We start from the raw sequence: 17,377 nt of genomic DNA, 5'->3' as shown, positions 1-17,377 counted from the left end.
ACAGATTAAAAAAATATAAGGGAATAGATAAGGAATAAGTAAAAAAAAAAACATGTTAGAAGGTGGAAAAATTTATACAATTGTGGCTGAAAAAGGCACAAGAGACACAATAAGCTAATCAGACAGACTCAGATGGTCTCCCTGACTTCACAACTAGAGCAGGGGATGGTCAGAAGCATCTAATTATCTGACCTGGAAGGTAAGCAGGGATTTAAGAACCAACCTGAAATGATTATTTTAATTTACAGTGCATGCGGTGGTATCTGCCACTCAGACCAATTCATTAAAGCTATTAAAACAGGTTTGCAAATTTCAGCCTTTAATTTCAGACTAATGGAGAGAGACAAAGGCAGCCTTTCATTTCTAAATTGTTAACATGAAATTCAGACCTATGAATCTTGAAAACTTATTTCATGAATTAGAAGAAAAGGCTTATAAGACAAAGTAATTGAGAAGGCTGTGAAAATAGCCACCCACTGTCTGGTTTTCTAAAGGAACAATAATGTGCCTCCTCTGTCTGTCTGAAAAAGGCAGTTAGTCACTGTTCTCTGCCTTATTACAGAACCGAGAAAAATACACCTCTAGTGGTTTCTACATCATATAACGTGAGCAGCATTTCCAGTCCTTGTTAAGATATTATATTTTAACAAGGACCATTCTGTGTGTGATATGGCACTAATCTAAAAATTAATCTCTGGCAGGTCATAAACATGAAATAGAAAGTTCACCCTCTTTCAATTTTAAGGTTTTATATCTCTGGACATAATAAATCTGGTCCTTAGCGGGTTTTGAAATAACGTAAGTACAACTTCAGATGAACAATCACATATTACATGTTAATAATTTAACAAAACTAAGCCAAAATGTGGAAGCAGTGTGTCGAATGCACACTGCTACACATTTCTTGCTGCTAAGTGCACCTTTACTGCTTGCACAAGAATTAAGAGGGTAAGTAGCAGCCAGGTGCTGCAGTCTGTAAAAGCAAAGTTTTGGCAGTTTGTTGATCTGGAGCATTCAGGTGTATTAATACAATGTCAAGAAGGAAAGACATCAGCAAAGATCACAGAGGAAAAAGTTGTTGCTGACCATCAGTCCGGAAAGGGTTATAAGGCCATTTCCAGGCAATCTGAAGTCCATCTTTCTACAGGGAGAGCAATTATTCACAAGTGGAAAACATTCGAGACAGCTGAGTCTTTCCAGAACTTGATATCCAAGCAAAGTGACCCCAAGGTAGGACCATGTAATGGCAAAAACAGAGGATCTGAGGCTCTATAGCCGTCAGTTAGCATGTTAAATGTTAACCTCTGGGTGGTCTTGGGTCGATTTGTGCCATTTTTCATTGTTCGTATACACGCCATTCGCACTGTGTTGAATGGAATATAGCGAAAGTCTGCAAAAAAAAGTTTGGTCACATTTACTTCCGGAAATTAGCTTCAGTGGCTAAGCTACAGACAAACTTACACTATTGGTCTTAGTGGTCGATTTGTGCCCCATTGAAACCCATTATAAACGCTATTTTTCACTGCAGATTAATTACGGTTAAAGGGATCGTGATCGTTCCACCTTCAGTCTTTGTGGGGAGCTTGCCAGCAGCTGGCCGCCTGGGGGGCTTTTTATGCTCCTGCGAAAAAAAAATAAAAGTGGATCGAAATACATGTTGGTGCTAACCCTAACCCTAACCCTAACCCTTAAAACAACGAAACTATAATTAAAACTTTGTATGAATATTTCAGGGAGAAGTAGTTTTAACAGACTGGCTAATTTAAAGTGGAAAAAAATATTAATATATAATCTTTTTATAGCACTTTTTATGGCGTGGTTGATTTGTGGCTCTAAGACCAATAGTGTATGCATTTTTCTAGGACCCCCCAGAGGTTAAAGTTCATGGCAGCACAATTATAAAAAGACTGAAGAAGTATGGCTTGTTTGGAAGGGCTGCAATGAAACACGGCTTAGGTTTGCAAAGTTACATTGAAACAAACAAGAAGACTCCTGGAGCAAAGTGCAGATTTTTAGCAATCATACACATTGCCACAGTACGGTGGTGGAGGAGTGATGATTTGGGTTTGTTCTACCTGCACAGCACCTGGGAACCTTGCAGTCAGTGTATCCACCATGGACCTTTCTGTATACCAAATGTTTTCTAAAGTCAATTATGAGGCTGCCTGTTCAACTGCTAAAGCTTGGTAAAAACTTTTAGTTCTGCCTGCAAACCTCAATAAAGTAAAATAACGTAAAGATGTGTGGCCAGAATTTCTCTATAAAAATGTGAGACCCTGATAAAGTCATAGCCATAAGCTACAGAATGATGGCATGAAGTTAATTTTGGACACACTTTATCTGTGTTTTAGTTTAGTTTTTATTAAATAAGTAATGACATGATGTAATATGTATTGTGTTGTTGCTTAGTATATAGCCTGATTTGTAAAACCTTGAAAGATGGTATACCCTCGGTGTCCAGTTTTATTTGAAAGTAGTTTAGTTTAGTTTATGTTAGTTTAATTTTTTATTCATTTGTTTTATTCAGGTCATATTTAGTTCATTGTATTAACATAATAAAAACAGCAAACCCACCGAGATAAAGTTCAGCAAGCCTGACACACCCGCTTCAGGACACGGAGTATTTCTGAAGTCTAGCGTAGTGCTGACTCAAATGACTGTCTGAGGATTAAGAACTAGAAATTCATAATTCATCATTAGTGGGACAATCAAAGAAGATTTCAAACCTCCCACAGGGATTTGTTCCTGGTGTTTTAGAGGCTTTTCCACTTCACAATCCAACATCCAGCTATTAGAACAAACAGCAAGAGGAAATCTATTATTACAGCATGAAGATGGCAGGTTCAACTGAGAAACTGAATTATAGCATACTGACAATGAGTCATCCTCATTAGAGACCATTAAAATTTGGTTGGAGGCAGAAAATATTTAGCTCAGCATAATTAGTGGAATATCAAACACAGCCACATGCCCCAATAATCTTTTCAATTAACAGATTCAACGATTATTTTTATATTAATTTACAAATTTTTATTTTAAATAAATCTGTAATCAGTAAATGGTAAATGGATTGGTTCTCATATAACATTTTTCTAAAGTGCTTTATAAGCAGTTTGAGCTTGACCAAGGCAAACATATAGGATGTCGCCTCCAGGCCTAGCTATTGTATACTTTGTCATGCAATAATACATCATTTAAAAAAAGTTGGCCTATTTATTGTTAAATATGAAACATAAACTCTAAATATTTGTGCACTGAGGAAATGGTTCAACAAGCAGTAGGAATTGAGCTCTAAAAATGTTTTTAATATAAAAGGCTCTATATAAAAGATGGACGTGGCCACCGTGACATCACATTGGGCTCATTTGAAGCTTCATACACTGGAAGACAAGAGTGGAGTGTTATTAGTTGCATACAGTATGTCCTAATTAACTGGTAAGTAACAGACTCAAAATAACATCATTCAGCCCAAATACAGCTAGAGCACAGACTTATTTACCACACAGCAGGCCATGATCCTCTTATGATGGAGGAAGGTAGATAATTAGAACATGCCAGCTTCATTGCTTAAGTTGTGCAGTTTAATGGGAAATAGGGCTCCATGGTGTAGTGGTTTACACACTGAGCTGGAATCGAAGGAGATTTGAATCTATCTGGGGATCTGTCAGGATGGGTATCTGATTCTAAGTCAAAAGATGGTGAGCCAGGGGCGGTTTTAGCCCACCCCCAAAAATGAATCAAAGCACCCCCAAAGTTTTCTTACTTTTTTTTGACAATATTTGCTGTTGGTGTGACACACTACTAAAAATATAAAAAGCATACAGTACTGTACTTGTTTGAGACGTAACATTTTAACAACAAAAGTATAGATAACCCCCCTCCCAAAATGGTTTGTTCCAGCTCTCCCCTGCTCTGGCTCTAGCCAGAGCGATGGTGGCTGAGACGCAGCGGAGCGGAGGTGTAAGTGCCTGGCTTAAAACAGGACATATTAGCTGCATTTAACCTTCAGTTACTCTTTATATAGTTGCTAAGAGTCAGACCATGTTTCTTTTTAGCTGAAAAACATTACACCAGGTAACCTGCAGTGTTGAAAACGTGTTTACCGACTATGTTTGCTACCCTACAATCCGTCCTGCTCTGTAGTAAATTCAGCGACATTTGACCGTCCTGTTGCTAACATTGAAATGTATACAGCCTATTTAAAATCTAAAACTTTAAATTCTCCGTAGCCTGCTGTTGTTACCACTGTCCTGTTTGAAATGGATACTAACTAGCTAACTGACTGAATGCCCATTAGCCTTATAACTCCTGTTGTGTGTGTGTGTGTGTGTGTGTGTGTGTGTGTGTGTGTGTGTGTGTGTGTGTGTGTGCGTGCGTGCATACAGAGAGACAGCCAGGTTCATAATGGATATAAGGAAGTTTTTTTAAAAAAGGAGCCACATTCAGGTGAAAGTGTAAAATCAAATGATCCGTCAATCAAGAATAATGTTGGATCAGTGTTTCAATATTTATCTTTTATTAGATGTTCATGTGGTTTGGTTATTTGCCTTTTGGTTGAAAGTAAACTGAGAGAGGACTTTTTTATTAGTGATCTTAATAGTATTTTTTCATATTAATTTAATTTATCATCTAATTGAATACAATCTATTTGTGCATGATTGTCAGTCCAAAGAGGGAGAGAGGAAAGAGGGGAACGTGAGGAGAAAGGGCACGGTCAGGAAGAACCAGGTAAGAAAACAGAGAGGGAACAGTGATAGGAAAAACAGAAACTGTTAAACTGACAAAGAAAAAAACCCTGATTTTACTCATACAATCTGGAAGTTGTGTCCTCCCTATAATAAAGCTGATATACAAAATCTGTAAAACAAACTGGGTTGAAACATTTTTGAGCCTCTTTAACAACATTCCAACATCACGTTATAATTGATCGGGGAGATTAAAATTAATTATATATTTTTATGTGGTTCAGCCACAACTCTACTGAAACCTCAGCCAGTAATAGGTAGGCCAATTTTTGGACCCTCCAGTTGTCTGTATGACTGCCGCAGTACGTACATCACATTTGCACATTATCAGAAAGAGCGAAACAGCCCTGGTGGAGTGAGGAGCTGTAAAGAGAAGCAGATGCTCTGTTTATATTCTAAACATGTTTTAAGCTTGTTTCAAAGATTCTGTACTGCAGCTTTAAATGTTTTCCAAAAGCACACACACACTTAACTTATCAGTGTTTCTCACACTTTTTACAGTGTGTACCACCTGATAAAAATGTCGAGCTCTCCTAAGGACCACTATGAAAGCATGAAACTCATAAATCTTACAACACAAAATTAGTGTTATTAAATTAGTAAAATTAGCATCTGCAGTAAAGATTTTTTTCATACATTGTATACATTCTACCACAGGCAAAGTTGCCTCCATTTTTATAGTTTTTATTAATATTTTGTAATAATTTATTTGTAATAATTCTGTTTTGGGAGTGTTTTTTATGTATCTGTATTATATTATACAAACACATTAAAAGTGAATCTCTGTCCAAAAAATGCACTCAGTTTACTTCTTACTCACTATGAGCATCATTCATTATTCTCCCCCAGTAATTAAGGTTAGGATATGTATTTTTTTATTCCAATACATTCTTCTTTTGTAGCATTTAAAAAACCTTTATCAGATTTGATGGTTTTGTTACAGACTTTTCAAAAAAGTGTTTTGCTTTTCTTTCACAAATGTGGGGATTAAATTGTGTTAAAATGTACAAAACAGTGATGTCATGTTTTGTGACAAGGACCCAGGCACAGAGAGACTTGATGAATTTAAGAATCTTATGATTTAACAAGGAAATTTGCAGACTTGCACAGAGATGGTAAAATTATGATGACTGATAACGGAGACGAAGACAACAGACGATGAGGACAGAGAGGAACAGGGGTTTAAATGCACCAAAGTGACAGTCAGAGAGAACTCGGGACAACATTTAAGGATGCAGGGACTGACAGAGACAGGTTTATCTTGCCTGGCTGGGCAGCTCTCTGGGTGCTCAGCACCCACAAAGCTCTGATCCTAGAATCGCCCCTGTGGTGAGCCCTTGTTAATAAGGAGATAAAATCATTGGAGATTGATTGATTCTGGAGCCTCACATGGCTACTAGAGGAACTGCAGGCTTTTGTAATTTTGCATTGGCTTCATTTTTCAACAGACGTTGCCAACTGATTCATGACGTAGTACTTTTAGCTTCTTGGTGGTGCCAAACATGCAATCCTCACAATCCTCACACACAAAACTGTCCTCATCATGATCGTCTGCAGATTAAACCACACCAGTCCATGTCAGCACACTTTGCAGAATCAGGTTTTCTGACTATGTCCACATTCCCACAACTAGATACTAACTGGCCAAGTGCTACAGAGTTAAAAGTGTGATAACAACCGGTACTTCCTGTTATGGATAGCACCTATGTAGCTGCAGCCAAGATTGATGACCTGCTGATATTTTGCATAGAGAATATGTGTTGGCTATGTGATTAAAAAAAGACTTCACTACCAAGAAAATTCCCAAACTTCCCAGTAGCCACTCTATTCCTGTTTGTGATCAAGAATGTGGAGGAGAAGCTTCTATTGTTGTTAAGGTTGCAAAAACCCTTAAATCATGATCTTATCTGAAAGCCAATAAACAGCAGCTGAAAGCGAGAACAATAATAACAACAACATGTCAGCTATCTCACCTTCCCCTCACTTTCAACCAGTTGCGACAGATGGCTGTCCGTCCTTGAACCTGGTTGTGCTCATGCTAATGATAGCATTTTGCTAAGAGTCACATTTGTTAAGTTATACTTGAATTGCCTTTGTACATCTTACCTTATATCCTTTGCTTAATTTAAATTTTAAAGATTTAAATATCCCTTGGTGACTAATATAAACAACAGCTTTAGTAATCATGGATAAAATGGAGAATTACAGAAATGCGGCTAACAAGGTTATACTAATATCTTTAGTCCTATACAGGTGAGTTGTTATCCTGGCTCCAACTCTGCAGTGCACTAAAACTGCAACTCATACTGTGACACTGATAGTCGCCAAGGGGGGGCATGTGTCTCTATGAAAATATCACTGCAGAGAGAGACTGAAAACGAAATGTTAATGTGAAGCACACTCAGCTGGCCTTGGCTTTGCCTCCAGTTATTAAAGCATAAACAAAGTTTAATCTATAAACAAGAACAAAACAAATAAACAGCTGTCCTCAGCTCTCTGCTTTGTGAGCTTTGCATAGGATCATTCAGGACTCGTGGGCATTTTTAGGCTATTAAATTCCAGCTTGGGGTTTCAGAAAAAGCATGAAAGTCTGCTGGGACACTCACTACATGAGGAAAAATTTGAAGCTATGCTGCAGGAAGAAACAAGTTTAACAACTAATAACAACCTATGATTGAAAACAGAATGAACCTATGATCTGTGTGAGACCAGCTACAGCAAGTCAGCTGCTGTATAACAGGCCCCATTGATTACATGTGAGGCTGGTGAGAAAGCAAAGTTACAATTACAGTTGTGTGGCTGTGCAGTAAAACATTTCAATTGATCTGTCTGGACCTCAAACAATGATAAAAATGAAGAAAGAGTAAAGAGACGGTTGAACAGCCAGCAGTGACAGAAAGAAAAGATATCCCAGTGCAACACAATGCAGTCCATCCCAATTAAACTTGTTTATATAAATCTATGCTATGTAAATCTCTCTCTCTCTCTCGCTCTCTCTCGCCCTCTCTCTCTCTATATATATACATGTGTATGTGTGTGTGTATGTATATATACACACATATGGGTAATTATGGATTTCTTTCTTAAGACTGTGCAGGACAAAAAACCCTGGTAAATCAATGAATACTGGCCAAGTAACCCCATCCACCGTGGGAGGGTTTCAATCAGCAGTTTATAAAACCTCTGATGCCTCACTCTGCTTTAAAAGGCTGCTCACCCACTTTCATTAATTTCATTTCATTAGAGGGACAATCAAAGGAGATTTTAAACCTCCCAACGGGGACTTGCAAATTTTTTTCTTCCAACATTCGGGTTAGTGTTGTGAAGTGGAAAATTAACCAGAAAGTGCATTTCTTAGAAAAACACTTTCCAAGAAATAAAAGGTTATTTTGAGATTCTGTCCATTAATCCATAAAACATGGATGGAACATTGTTTAAATTACTGATAAGTTACAAAATGGAGTTCTCAGGTGGTAAACAGATTTGAATCCAAGCTGCACCATGATTTCCTAAAGGGTCTCATCTCATATCTGCACTTTTATCCAGTGGCTTTCATAAAAATAATAGAAAATTTCAGTCAGATTTTAACAATAGTAACCAAAAATGTTTTGTTATTTTAGTTCTGCTATTTAATAAACCAAGATATGGTATTTTGATGAAGGTCCAAAGTTAAGGTATTAGATAATCATAAACAGCTGAGTGCAGAGCAGTCCGGTGTGGTAAACATTCGATTATTTAAAACACTGTGTAAAAGTCTTGAGTCAACCATCATTTCTTTATGTTTTGCTGCAAAAATAGGAAATACTTTATTAGCTGCAATTTTCTGAAACATTCAAACATATGAAATACAGCATAAATAAAAATACAGCATTCTGTTCCGTTTTGTGTTTTTCCTGTCCAAGTATGCTGTTACTGCACTAGCTGTGTGTTGGGAATCACTGAAATGCTGGAACCTGAATCTGTTGCCAATCGGATGCTACACACCAACATAGAATCGGAGCGTATAAGACAAAAGAGAGTTTGGATATTCTAACAACCTTGGTATGTCCAACTTTGTTCTTCAACACAGCATGAACTCTTTAAGCAAGCTCTCTTATAAATTCTTTAAGTAGTCTTCAAAGTAGCTCTCCAGGCTTTTCAACAGCCACTCAAAGACCTGCTTTGGGCGTTGGCTGCCTTTTGTGGAATAATAGTGTTGCGGTCCGGGCTCGGTGGAGGCCTATCCATGACTGAAAGTATTCCATTGTGTGTTCTTCTATTCAGGGATGCGTCTACTGCATTGACAGTGTGTTCGGGATCATTATCGTGCTGAAAAAAAGCCACTGGCTGTCAGACATATTTCCAGATGGTATTGCATGTTAAATCAAAATCTGATGACACTGTGTTCAAATTTTCATCAGTTTTGATAAAATCCCCACCAGCAGTGACTGAAATGCTGCCCAAACCACGACAGAACATCCACCTTGTTTTATTGATGGTTGTAAACACTCACTGTTCCACCTCTCTCCTGGTCTCCTCAATACATAATAATGCTAATTTGAATTAAAAAAAATTACTAAGAACTATGATTTTCAGCCCTTTTCTTCTGTAATTTGGTGTAGCTCAGTCTTTTCTCCTTGTTTCCCTTCTTTAAGAACGGCTTCCTGCAGCCACCCTTCTGCTGAGACAACTTCTGACAAGACTTCAGCGATGGATCAAGTGAAGGGTGAGAAACATCCCTCGGGTCCTCTGTCAGATTTTCTTCCATTGCGTGAGGATATTACTTTCAGATTCTGATCTTCATCTGTAGAAAAATGAATATTCAGAGTTTTAATTCTAATAAAAAGGTAAAACTGTCAAAAATCTAGTTTACTTGATGGGAGTCACAATTTAATCTTAATCATGGCACAATCAATACTACAAAACAAAAAGAGATAAAAAAAATCATTTTGGTTTGCTCATGGCTGAGATAGAAGAGAATGGGTGGATGGGTTTGCTCCTGTTAGATTAAGAGATAGTTAAACCACTCAAAAGGTAGTAACAAACCTTAAACTAATTCAAAATTTTGACTCAAACAAAAGTTGGACAAAATGATCTGACAGTCTAACTAAATACTGAATTACGGTGTCGATCTACAAATGTTAATATCTTTATGTGAATGACTTTTCAGTTGATTATTTCTGGCATAAATGGGCTTCCATACATATCTCAGGCCAAATCCTAAAAGACTGCCAACTCTTCATTTTTATTTCCATTCTCAATGCTCCATCTCTTACTCCATCCAGTAACACACACAGCAGCGTCATTATTCAGAATTTTGCTAGCCACAGCTGCAAACTGGGCTCAGGAGTGATTGTGGGAGGTCAAATGAAGATGCATGCACCACATTTCCTCATTTACAGCTGAGGGTACATTCATGTCATTAAGCTCAGCTGAACATGCTAACAAGCGAGTTATCTGTGAGCTTCGCCGATGGTCACATGAGGTCTGACACATATCAGACCTCATGTGACGCTGTCAAGTTCCTGCCTACATGTCTCGCTGTCAAGTTCCTGCCTACACAGTGACTGAGACTCCAGCAGCTCTATTAGGATATTAATCAGATCATATAATAAACACAGGAGCAAACACTGCTCTGCATGCCTGAGTATGAAGCTGCATGGTGTTTAAAATTTAAAGGAATCTGGAAGATAAACACTACTATCCCATGAATGCTAACCCATCTGGTACAGTCTTATGAGCTACTTCCATTCTGTTTGTGCTGTAAAACCACAGCTCTCTGCTTGTGCTTACGCAGTTATATGACTCAACAGGAATTCATAAATACAAGGATACGTCCTCAAAAACACGCTTAAACATCTGAGAAAGATTTTCATTGCTTTTATTTGAGCGGGTCTAAAAACAAATGAGTGAAAACAAATGTCTCGAAACTGATGAATTATAGAAAGAGACGTTCTTTATTTTGCTGTGATATTTATAGGGCTGCCTTTGAGCGAGTGAAACACATCACACATTTCAGCCCCGAGAGAGCGCTCACCTGTGGGAGTGTTAAACCCACTGAAGCCTGACATAATTATGACAGATGCTTTGCAGTCTAAACTTGGATGAAATTATTCTGCACCCTTTGAAATTATTCAGCAGCTAACCTCACACTGACTGCTCTCAGGAACAATAAGCGAAGGTTGCGTGATTAATGTGCAGGAGCTGCCCAGAGGCATCACCGTGGCGGCGCGCCGCGATGAGAGCTGTTTCGATTCAGCCTCCTGTACTTCGTGTAGATACAGCACCCTTTGTTTTCAGATGAACTGCAGTATACATACTATCCTCTCTTCCACACAAGCGATCAGTGTAACAGTTCATTTCAGGTTATCTCTATTGGCTTTCACTGCTGCCCAACTTCATTTAGGTTATTTTCTACTAATAGATCTTAGTGTTGGCCTCAGACGACACAAGCATTATGGAGAGAAGTAATTGGATTAAAGGGACCCATTCAGACAAACAAGACGCATCAGGGGAGAGGATTAGGAGAGATGATGTTGGGAAGGAGCAGACAGAAGAAAACAGAGAAGAAGTGACGTGGACGTGGAAGAGAGAATGAGCGGTAGAGGTGGAGGGGGCAGCGTGAAAGACTGTCACAAAAAGGAATGATGGAGAGAGGAAAAGAAGAAGAGTGGGTGGATAATTATACGAATAAAGGTGGGAGAGAGATGCGCAGACATTCGGTGGGTGGAGGAAGATGCATGTAAGACGCTGTTCTTACTGCAAAGAGGCATGTAGAGATTAGTTTGTCATCCAACTGTGAAATTACAGCACTGTGTATGTTTTTATTATCTTGTTTTGGTACGATAACACAAAAGTAAGTTTCAAAGGTTTAATTAGAAAGGCTGTTTTTATTTCCTAGGTTAAAAATGAATGTGATAAGAAAGCTGGTGTACAGTAATGATGAAACAAGACTCGACTTTTGGTTTTGCATTACAAGAAAGAGTTTAGATAGTCTGTGGCATTTACTTCCCTTGCAGCCAAGGGGTTCCTGCAGTGCTCGACATTGAACAGGTCTGTTGTGATTCAGACAGGGTGTGAACATGAAGCTGTCACACTTAGATCTAAACCATGACCAGAAGTGAAAGAATGTGATTGTAGTGTATCTGGGTCCTTCATTAGAAATAAAGTAAATAGCTCAGTTTTCAGAGTTGATCAGACTAAAGCTGCTACTCTCGCACATTGAAAGTAGCCAGCTGATGTGGCTATTATTCCTCCTGGACACCTGCTAGGTAAGGTGTTTCTGACGTGTCCACCTGGGAAGCGGCCCTTTGGGGCACACCCAGGAATCTTTGGAGAGATTACGTCTCTTGCTTGGTTTGAACTGAACTGAAGGCCTGGGCTTCTCTACTTAGACTGCTGCCACAGTGACCCAGACAGAACATGGATGTAAGGATGGCCATTCTATAGACACACTACCAACACTACTTGGCAATGGAATTTCAATTATTCAAAGAGGCGAGTGAGACTGAGAAGATTGTGTTGCAGTTAAAGGTAATACATGCTGAGCAACATTTACTTTGACTGAAATTACTGCGACGCAAAAAAGGAAAAGTATGTTGGAATCGACTGAACCTAGACACAGATGGCAGAGCTGTCATAACAACAAAATGGCAAATGGTGACAGGGCTGCAAATTATTTGCATTATAAGGACGCAAGACACAATTACAGCTTATTGGATTCTGTAAAATAGTGACAAAACAAGGCTAAGAAAGTTCAGTTTGACTGAACTACCAATTAAATACCTTTAAGTGGGTGCCCGGGGCAATTTTATATTCCACTTACGTAACTGCTAGACGTATTCTGACATTTAAAATAAATGCTCCTTTAAAAACTGCTAGAGACAGGCGCATTATCATAATTTTTAGACCATAATACCTCATTAAAAGTCTCTCTGTGTTTTGCCTGTTAAATCTAATGCCTAACATTAACATTAAATCCAGCACAGTGTTAGCTCAGGCTGGCCATGCTGGAAACTTAGCCAGCAGTCCCAGTAGATCAGCTGGTAATAGCCCATGATTCATCTGATATGCTTTCAAATTTGGACAAAATTTGATATTAGGGGTGTGCTATTTAAGATAAAGATTAAGATCCTTCCTGATGTGCAGTGCAGTGCATGCCACTTTACAACCCGCCTCAACCACAGACCCTTCTTTCTTTCTGTCGCACCTAATCTTCTTTTAACTGAAGTATTTGTTGTTAACATTATCTTGAGTTTAACTGAGGGCATTATTGTTCCCACAGCATGCCTCCAAACAGCAGAGCTCTGTTCCCTATCAAAGTAGAATCAGCAGTTTTCTTTTGTAACAAAATGTATATACATTTAAATTGTTATCCTCCCAAAGCCAAACTTCAAATACCTGAATGTCAATGCTGACTTGTAATTGCGCAAAAATATGGATGGATAAAATTATATTATATTACTGTCCAACAACATCCATGCATTATTAATGCAACTTCTGCATCAGCAATCAAATCCATTTTTATAGCAGCAGCAAATACAAATGCACTAAACTAAACAGAATGAAGATATCATGATGCTTTTTTATTACACAGTGGGGGCTGCATGTTGACTACATCAGCAGTTTGTATACATGCATGTGTTGTGCAGCTTGCACATGTTGTAGTCTGAATATTATAAGAATAACAATTTTAACATTCTTATAGATACACTCTAGAATTCAAGGAGCCACAGGTCTTGAGTTCAGTGGCAGAATGGCATGTAACTTCATTTTTCTATGATTAAAAGTATATTTTTAATGATTACCTGAAAAGTTGTCGTAAAGAAAGAGGTAACGTTTGATTTAGGTTAGTGCTACAATATCTTTACACTGATTTATCATAGCTTGTACTCATATTACACATCTCTTTATACAGTTGTTTTATGGAAATTTGTGATACGTTTTATGGAAAGCACAGATCCTCAAAGCATTAAATAAAATGTATTAATAAAACATGAATTACAGTGAAGGTTAGTTTAGGTTTAATTACGTTTAGGGTAAGCAAATCATATATATAGTCATGAAGTAAGTGTGTCTCGAGCAGGGAAGCCCTGTCAGTATTTGATTTTTATCAAATCTTTCCAGCTCCGGTTGTTTACCATTGACTCAGCAAGTCAATAGCTTCCTCTTCTATTGTCTGTGAGTGATGACAGTTTTCCCGCGGTCTGGACTGCAGTCACACAATAGGGCTTACTTGTCATTTCCAATTTTCAAGATTGTGATTTTAAGAAGAAAAGAAAAATCTATTGAGTGGTTTCAAACCCAGTGTCTCAGCTCAGAACAAAGTGTCAAATAGAAACAATAAAACTATCCTTATAACCAGCTCTATTTCCTGAATGAACTTCTGTGTGCTTTGAACTTAGATTTTTATAACAAACTTCCACTGTTCACCATGTTTCCCTGTTATTTTTCAGGTGCCTTTGGATTTAATTGCAGCCGGGATCATTGATTAGCTTCCTGGGAAAAGTCGATTTCTTCGTCCACCGTGACAAATAATCAGTAATTTAAGTGTTTTCAGAGCTGACACATACAGAGTTTGGGGCAAAGACAGTCCAATAACATAGCGATCGATACTGATCCATTATCCTTCCCCTGTTTCTTGACAGTTTGAGTGGATTGGGTGATGCAACCACATCACCTTGAAATTCCTTGTACATTTAAGGCATCTCCAGTCAATTAATTTAAAGCTAAATGTATTTTCAAGAGATTAAAGTAGCATTATTCATATTTTAGCCTGTGTAAAAATGATAAAGTGTTGATCCATATGTGTACACAGTAATCAAATATTGCTTACTCATATTCTGTGGTTCCTTTTCAATTCATAAGTACAGAAAAACTCTTAATATTTTATTTTCCAAAAGTTTTACAGTGAATTAAAAAACCTTCTATATTTCATGACAACAAAGGGCAGGTGTGAAGTGGCTTAGGTCTCACTTGCAAGAGAGCTTCCAGGTTATGCAAGATCTCTGATAATCTTGTGTCTGGCATTTCTCAGCAATGGGCCGAAGAAGACATGTAGAAGAAGACACGAAGTGTGTGTGTGTATATGTATATATATATATATATATATATATATACAGTACTGTGAAGAAGCCTTTAGTACCCCCTCCCCCAATAATTTTTAAATAGGTTGCTTCACAGAGCCAGTTTTTGAAAATGCCAAAAATAACACAGATTGATGGGCATATAATAGTATTTTTATACCAACAAGGTGATTCCAGAAGAGCTAGTTGAAAACCAGCCATATTGTTGCATGATGTGCGCATTGTGCCCTTAAAATTTTTGAGGTAAATGGGACAAGAGGAGGACAGAAGAAGTGGCAGATCTAAAAAAAAACAAAACAAACAAACAAAAAAACCTCACAGCAAATGATCAGTGTCTGAAAGTCAAAGAAAGACACACAATGGAATCAGTCATGGATTGGTCTCCCCAGAGCTCGGACTGCGACATTATTGACATAGTGTGGGATCATCTCAGGAGAAAACATAACAAAAGAGCCAAAGTCCAAGGGAGAGGCCTGGAGAACTATTCCTCAAGACGACTTAAACAAGAAAGCTTGCCTAAGAGAGTTCAGGATGTGTTGAAAAATAAAGGTGGTCAGACCAAATATTGACTTTCAATAAATTGCTAAACCTATCTTACATTTTACTAGCAAAATATAAAGAAATAAAGAGTGATTTAATACTTGCAAAGTTCTGCACTGAGATATACTGACGTATATGGAATAGTTGGTTCACAGTGAGGAACATTGTTGTTGTTAAAAATGCGATGACATGATTACAACAGGTCTCCATGGAAGCAGTGTAGATAATTTGACCAAGCATCTTTGGTGAAGCAGTTTATTCCCCCAGGTTAAAGGTCACAACTGTCATGATTGTTTGCTGTTGTCAGAGTTGACCTCTGCACAAAATATCTCCTGGGTTGTACCTTTGAATTTGTAAGAAAATTCACGTACTGTTGCAAACTGAGTCAAAAAGTTACAACTGCATTGGTTTAACTGTTATTGTTATAGTGTAGCATCAGTATGTGTTCATCCCCAGCTTATAGAAATCCATCCTCAGCACTGCGTACATATAAACTACTGTTATTGCCCACAGAGATTATGACCCTGACAATGATGCATAAAGCAAACTCATCTTCCTCCTCTGTTCTCTTCAGCTTCTGATCGCTGCCATCTATTCACAGTTGCTCAGCACTCATATAATCCAATCAGAAATCTGTCAGCACATTTGCTAAAAATTGCAGAACGCAGCACATCATTTCCACATCTCTGGCACACTCTCCAATTTCCTTCATATTCCACTGATCTGTCTAGAAAAGCTTCACTTCAGTTAGAGCTGGGCGATATGAGATTTTTTCATATCACGATATGTTTTTTTCATTTCAGGCGATAACGATATCTATCACGATATAAGCCAAATAACTATATTTGTAAGATTTAAATGTGCCGTTGCTCACAAGTAAAATGTGAAATAATCAGCAGCTTGTTTTTAAATATTTATTTCCCATAATAAGTTCAACAGGGTAGATGTACTTAAGGAACATGAGACTTTTTCAGATAAATAAAGGCAAATATTGCAAACTACACAAAAGGCAGCCGCTAAAGCGTTTAAGTTTCAAAATAGAACAAATGAAACAGACTAAATTGTCAATTCCACTTAGAAACAAAATATTAATTCTAAAAATAAATCTTAGTTTGTTTTACAGAAGAACAGACAAAACTGACTAACTTTTGTCAATATCAAATAAACTGAGAACTAAAAGGAAATTCTCAATCTCTCCTTGTTGTATAGCTTAGCTTTTCAAACAGTTTTAACAGTTACTTTAGTCTGACAAAAGCCGAATGACGAATTAGCGCTTCCAGTCAGAGACTGAGGCTACGTCCACACGTACACGGGTATTTTTGAAAACTGAGATTTTCCGTTTTCGTTTTAAAAAATAATCCCGTCCACACATAAAGGCAGAAATGAAGGAAAACGCTGCTATGAACATGCCAAAGCAGCAGGTGGCGCTAGATTCCTAACCGTGCAGAAATGTTGGCCAATCAGAAGTCTAGAAGCCTCGGTGGGAAAAAGTAAACAAAGCTGCGGCATAGAAGCAGAACCGAGTCGTATGTGTGGACGGACAGTAACTGTGTGTATATGTAAGCATTTAAACACTGCAGAGAGTAGAATTAACAGTAACAGTATTGTAGAAATTCATTTCACCGAAACAATAACGCGGCGCACAGTGTGACGCATGCACCAGTTTATTGTATTTCCAGACTTGCTTTCAGCACAATTTACAGTGCACGCTACTCTGTTTTTTGTCAGACTTGAAATAGCCGAAATACCTTCACACTACGGAACTTCTTTGGCTCTTCCGTTTGACAATCTCTCCGGCGTTGGAACCATCATCTGTTTTCTCTTCGGTCACGCTCATTTCCTCCATTACCCGCTGGCTGCTTCCCAAACAAACACACGTGCGGCTTGGCACTTGTGCTGTGCGTAGCAAGTCACGCGACGTGACGCTGCGGCTGTGATTGGTTCAGCTCTGTGCTACTGAATTTGGATCGGCTGACCTTTTTTTTTTTTTTTTTTTTTTTAAGAGGACAAGAGCGGCGAGGTCTATCG

At 38.1% G+C, this 17,377-nt stretch overlaps 1 protein-coding gene and 1 long non-coding RNA gene across 3 annotated transcripts in view; both read left to right on the top strand.

Annotated features, from left to right (window-relative positions):
* The first annotated feature begins 3,889 nt into the window (after positions 1 to 3,889).
* Positions 3,890 to 8,810, top strand: LOC309714452. 2 transcript variants are annotated; one of them, XR_014278933.1, is made up of 4 exons: positions 3,890 to 3,960; positions 4,386 to 4,446; positions 4,666 to 4,728; positions 8,648 to 8,810. It is a non-coding gene; the product is annotated as an uncharacterized lncRNA (long non-coding RNA). The 2 variants fall into 2 exon arrangements; XR_014278934.1 differs by lacking the exon at positions 8,648 to 8,810 and adding an exon at positions 5,247 to 5,407.
* A 160-nt stretch (positions 8,811 to 8,970) lies between these two features.
* The window catches only part of cUnh11orf65 (chromosome Un C11orf65 homolog), a gene marked incomplete at both ends in the record, with an annotated part of 31,860 nt that continues 23,453 nt past the window's right edge, over positions 8,971 to 17,377 (top strand). The window contains 2 exons of the mRNA XM_082547141.1: positions 8,971 to 8,980; positions 9,426 to 9,450. Of these exons, the coding sequence (XP_082403267.1) occupies positions 8,971 to 8,980; positions 9,426 to 9,450 (35 nt within the window). The remainder of the gene's footprint in view (positions 8,981 to 9,425; positions 9,451 to 17,377) is intronic.

This window comes from Aulonocara stuartgranti (assembly GCF_965226115.1).
Source record: "Aulonocara stuartgranti genome assembly, chromosome: 9".
Taxonomy (NCBI): Eukaryota; Metazoa; Chordata; class Actinopteri; order Cichliformes; family Cichlidae; genus Aulonocara; species Aulonocara stuartgranti.
Note: the sequence above shows the minus strand (reverse complement) of the source record. Positions and strands in the feature narration are given on the sequence as shown.